Here is a 5,739-nt window from a genome sequence, read left to right as displayed (position 1 = left end):
ACACACAAATGCTAGGGGGCAGGGCACGACTTCCGTTTCTTATAATTTTTTGGAGAGACCACAGTGCCAACTCTCCACCATACTTCTGTATGGCACCTCTGTATGACGTGCACTGTATACTTTGCACTTTCAATGTATGAAGTTTCATTGCAAGACGATATGTTTAACTATTCATATTGCTTTTTTGTAGCTCGACTCAAAAATCGGCCTGTAGATTGGACAATCGAAATGCAGCAGTACAACATTGCAGGTCAGTAAAGCACCTCATTTATTGTTGCAGGTCATTTATGCTTTATCTATTTGCTTGTTTTATAATTTTTTGCATTGAGAAAAGTCATATATTATAATTATAGAGGAGCTATCCATGTTATAAAGGCAGATAATATAATTATAGAGGAGCTATCCATGTTAATCCAAATGACATTTTACCTTATCGTAAGACAAAATCTTAACATAACAAGGATACATTGGCACACCCCTTCAACAACAAATGTGTTCTCTTTCTTGGTGATCTTGCCCAACTACCCCTAGTTTGTAGTCATGCATGGGAGCTTTGTAACACATGCCATATCACAAGCTCGGTCCACTTTCTACATGCAACTTTCTATAGGATGTCATGCTCTGTAAGACATGCAACGGGCCCTGAATTGCTGTAGTTCTTGACCATTACTCGTGAAAGAAAACCAGTTGTAGATGAGATCAATTGCACCTTCAATACATGTATTATAGATGAAGCCCGTATGCATGACTGCATCAACAACTCTACTCCGATAATTTGTACTCACGGATGAGACTTCCAACACTATAAAAACCTGGCCTTGAATAAGTTGCACAATCAAACTGACATTACAAAAGTTGAAATAAAGACGAAGGGAGGTAACATAAATGTCCTTCAGTAGTGGCTCCTAGAGCTTAAGTTCAACGTGCTAGATTTGATCGCAATTGGCATGTGCTGCATGATCACTAAACACTGACTTGACAATTGGTGTGGCAAACGGTGCAACATGCGTTGTCGATGCCATAGCACAAAACAAAGAAGGTGAGGTTACATGTATCGCTGTCCTCATTCATTGTACTAATAACTACAAAAGAAGAAAGGCAAAATATAGTCAACATCCACCTTCTATGCTACCAACCATTCGATGAAAATTTTCTTTTTAAAATACTTTTTGTTTGCAAGAATTTATATGTAGCACGTATACTAGAAAAAAACATTCATCAGTAGACAACCTCACTTCGATATAATCTCAACTGTAATTATCCCTATAATCTCGAATAATTGATGCGCTTAACTTTGTCTCCTCCCATAAACATTATTTCAAACGTATATCCCTTTCACATAGTGCTGCCCTTGCCAAATTAGTCATGCTCTTGTTTCCTTCAGTGCTAGATACTAAATATCAATTTGCATATGTCCTATGTATTCTATAGATATTATATAGCAAGGCCCACCAAGCAAGACGAGTTTATGTTTGTAAACCATTCCCCGGTGGTAAAGGTGTGAGTTCGATTCGCAGCGGCGCCCCCCGCCCCCCCACCCCGGGGAATAAAACGGGACTGGTGTTAGCAGAAGCTATGGAGAGGAAGAGAATGATCAGGACCCGAAAGTAATGAGGCTTTCTTTCATCGCGTCACTAAAAGCATGTGCTAAGAAGAAGGATTTGTACCGAGGCAGCAGGATACATGCTGATATTCGTGGCCGTGGATTACTTGAGAAGGACACCTACATAGGGAACACGTTGATCAGTATGTATGCCAAGTGTGGTGCCCTTGTCAGGGCAGCACAAGTCGTTGACGAACTTCCTTTCCGAGATGCCGTGTCTTGGAATGCACTTATCGCAGGGTATGTGCAACATGGGCAGGGCAATGAAGCTCTAGGTTGTTTCCATCGGATGCAAAGCGAGGGCCTCTCTCCAGACGCGTTCACCTATTCCTGCCTCTTAAAGGCATGCGGCATTATGCAAGACATTCACCTGGGCAAACATTTTCATGGTGAGATTGTTAGCCGGGGGTTCTTGGAACACAATGTCGTACTTGGCAATGCTTTGGTCGACATGTATGCCAAATGTGGTTTACTTTTGAAAGCACGACAAGTTCTTCATGAGCTTCCTGACCGGAATGTAGTTTCTTGGTGTGCATTGATTGCAGGATATGTCGAGCTAGGGCAGGGCCAGGAAGCTCTGGACTGTTTTCAAAGGATGCGAGGCGAGGTCTTCTCTCCAGATGCAATCACCTATGCTTGCGCCTTGAAGGCATGCAGCATTATACAAGACGTTGACATGGGCAAACGAATTCATGATGAGATTGTCAATCAAGGGCTCTTGGAAACAACCATCATGCTTGGCAACGCTTTGGTCGACATGTATGCCAAATGTGGTGAGCTTTTCAAAGCAGCACAAGTTCTTGATGAGCTTCCCCTCAGGAATGTGGTCTCTTGGAATGCATTGATTGCAGGATATGTCCAGAAGGAGAAGGGCCAAGAAGCTCTGGGCTGTTTTCAAAGGATGCGAAGCGAGGTCTACTCTCCAGATGCAATCACGTATGCTTGCGTCTTGAAGGCTTGTGGCTTAATGCAAGACGTTGAAATGGGTGAACGAATTCACGATGAGATTGTGAGTCGGGGGGTCTTGGAAAAAAGCGTCACCCTTGGCAACGCTTTGGTCGACATGTATGCCAAATGTGGGGCACTTTTCAAAGCACAACAAGTTCTTGATGAGCTCCCTATTCGGAATATTGTCTCTTGGAGTGCATTGATTACAGGATATGCCCAAGAGGGGCAAGGACAAGAAGCAATGAGCTGTTTTCAGCGAATGCGGGGTGAGGGTTTTTTTCCGGATGTAGTCTCGTGGACTGCTCTTATAGGAGGATATGCTCAGCAAGGTCTGGCCAAGGAAGCTCTAGAATGTTTTCAAGGGATGCAACAGGAGGGCATTTCCCCAGATGCAATCACATTCATTAATGTGCTCAATGCATGCAGTCACTCGGGCCTTGTGGATGAGGGACAAAAGCATTTTGATAACATGAAGAAAAAATATGGCATTGCACCAAACAAAGAACACTACACTTGCATGGTTGATCTTTTTGGACGAGCAAGGCTTTTCGACAAAGCTGTGGAAGTAATTAAGATGATGCCATCGTCTGATCATTCTCCAGTTTGGTTTTCTCTTCTTAGTGCTTGTCAAAAATGGGGAAATGTGAAGCTTGGAAGGGTTGCCTTTGAGCGTGCAGTACAACTAGAGAGATGTAATGCGGCAGCTTATGTCTTAATGAGTGACATTTATACAGCTGCTGGCATGCAGGAAGAGGCGGACAATATCGAACGCATGAGAATAAAAAATACTGCCTGGAATTAAAATGTCGCTGCTGAATGATGAGAGTGGAGATATCACTAGATTTGTGAGGAGGCTTGATGGCATGTTAGATTGTAGTGCTTCTATGTCGGGAAAACGGTGGTTGTGGTTCTTTTGTGGGTAGGAATTATGCATGTACGGTGGTTTTTTTTCGTTTCAAGGATGGCATTTTTGTGCATGGCAATAATCCACGTACTAGAATTGGGTGAGATACTCTTGTCGAGGGCCAAGTTTGAGGTTGTGTCTCAGTCCAATAAAAGTTCAGACACTGATAACCATGGTGGCAGCTGTTGGATCCTACAAAGCAGGGTTTCCATAGCATTCTTGGAGGTAAAGCATTGCCATTGAAGGCATAAAAGTAAGAGTGGGCAACGTTTTGCATAGAAAAATTATGTGTATTTAAGGCATGATGTGAACAGCAAAGCAACTTAGTGCAGGTTGTGTTGAGCCCCATGAATATCTTCCTTGACTGAAAGTGAGAGTCCTGCTCCTAAAGGAAAAACCTCCATCAAGAGTTGGCCTTTGTGAAAGAAAAACCTTGGCGCTTTGTAGGAATTGAGTTCTTGATTGAGTAGTGTATTGACTGCAGTTTGGGTTGTGATTTATGTAATTATGTACTGTATGGCCTAGTTGGGGACATGAGGGAGGTTCGATATCTTCGATGCTTGTAAATATCCTATTGAAACAATGCTTAACTTGCATCCTTGGCCGCACGGTCTTTTTAGCCTTACAAACTCCCTACTATCCCTCGTAGTCAGACGAGCAGGTTTTATCAGTTATTTTGCGAAGGGTGATTTTTTGGGTTGCTCTCCATTATACCTTCCTAACAAAAGTGTTGTGAAACAACCAAGTAAATTTTTGCTTCAAACATTTGCTTACATCATGCCTGCAACCAGATGGGTATTTTTGTACACACACCGACCGCCACCCCCCCCCGCCCCAAAATGCGAGACTGAGAGTCCTGCCTTTTGTGAATTATGCATGAATTATGCACCATGTGTAAACACAATAAGCTACAAACAGAAGCATGAACCCATCTAAAAGCAAATTCAGGGTTCAAAATTAGGAGAAGTCAATATTGCCTCCTCTCAGCACATAGTGTATTCTGTTGCTTTCTCCCCAAGTAGTTTTGATAGTCCTTGTGAACTCCCCAAGTAGTTGTGAGGTCTTTGTGAACTCTATCAAAACCCCTTGTAATTATTGTAGCTCCTTTATGGTATTCATGCCCCCCCCTCCCCCCCCAACCCTGGTTCAAACCTCGACCTCCCCAATGTCAGCCCACATGGGTTTTCTTGCTCCCCTTGCCACTTCACTTTCCTATAAAGTAAACGCCTCAAGCAAAAGTAAACTCGGACCAATCCAACGGACCAGAAGTGCCTACATGCCATGTCACTTTCCTGTAAAGTAAACGCCTCAAGCAAAAGTAAACTCGGACCAGTGCTCGAAAAAAACCTAGGTTTAGTGTAATCCCACCTACAAATTTTGAAATTTACCTCTAACTTTTATATTTGAAGGTGAGAAAACCTGCAAAAAATTTTGAAAAAATTAGTGTAATTCGGTGTCAAAACCTTCAAATTTTGTCAATTTACCTCTATGTTTTTGGAAAAATGTTTTTTTCAAGCACTGGGACTGATCACAAGTTCCCTATCCACATGCCCACATGGGTTTTCATGCTCCCCTTGCTACTTCAAACGTCTCAAGCAAAAGTTAACTCAAACCAATCCAATAGACCACAAGTGCCATGGGAAATGTGCCCTACTTCTTTGGTGCCAATCCCACCGCTTGGCGTTCATTCGAGACCTTATGGAATATAGTGCCAAGGGTAGGCCCCATCAACTTGAACATTTAGTCAAATCTAGCCCACACTTTCTTGCATTGGTTGACAACTTCAACATTAGAAACATGGCCAATTATGAACTTGAACAAATTTATCAACAACTTCCATCAGTGCTCGAAAAATTAGTCAAACAATTGGGAGTAATGCCAAAATATGGTGTATTCTCCAGGATATAACTAAAATGCCTAATTTTCAACCTTGAAAATCAGGGTCCAATGGAATTACTATGGGGATTTTCATTTTCCACCGGGAAATTTACACTCCAAACCGAGATATGTGAGCATTGGCTCCCATAGATAATTTGTTGAGTACTGGAATTAGTGAAGAAACCGTTTCGACCTAAAAGCCCAAATGAGCTTTTCTTAGAAGTGTCATTCCTTTTTCCACATGGATAGCAACCTTTGTGGGCTCTATGTGCTTTTTTTGTAACAATAATGAATAATTTCCTCCATGGCAATCATTTAAACATAGAAACTCTTCCACTTTATCCATAGAGTTCTTCAACTTGGGTATATGCTTCTATTACCTAGTGGCACAGGGTATTTATAACGG

At 42.2% G+C, this 5,739-nt stretch overlaps 1 protein-coding gene across 1 annotated transcript; it reads left to right on the top strand.

Annotated features, from left to right (window-relative positions):
- Nucleotides 1–1,532: 1,532 nt before the first annotated feature.
- Nucleotides 1,533–4,228, top strand: LOC147417937 (putative pentatricopeptide repeat-containing protein At3g13770, mitochondrial). Its single transcript, XM_086507358.1, has 2 exons — nucleotides 1,533–1,992; nucleotides 2,149–4,228. The coding sequence occupies exons 1-2, from the start codon at nucleotides 1,611–1,613 to the stop codon at nucleotides 3,351–3,353; spliced, it is 1,587 nt and encodes a 528-aa protein (XP_086363484.1). The 5' UTR covers nucleotides 1,533–1,610; the 3' UTR covers nucleotides 3,354–4,228.
- The last annotated feature ends 1,511 nt before the right edge of the window (nucleotides 4,229–5,739 follow it).

This window comes from Adiantum capillus-veneris, chromosome 30, assembly GCF_014529385.1.
Source record: "Adiantum capillus-veneris isolate H3 chromosome 30, ASM1452938v2, whole genome shotgun sequence".
NCBI classification, from domain to species: Eukaryota; Viridiplantae; Streptophyta; class Polypodiopsida; order Polypodiales; family Pteridaceae; genus Adiantum; species Adiantum capillus-veneris.
This window is presented reverse-complemented; position numbering and strand designations above follow the sequence as displayed.

Excerpts from the sequence above, each read along its gene's own strand:
- LOC147417937 (XM_086507358.1), top strand. The coding sequence starts at position 1,611 with ATGAGGCTTTCTTTCATCGCGTCACTAAAAGCATGTGCTAAGAAGAAG. Across the intron at positions 1,993-2,148 it reads CCTGGGCAAACATTTTCATG|GATATGTCGAGCTAGGGCAG; the intron begins GTGAGATTGTTA and ends CATTGATTGCAG.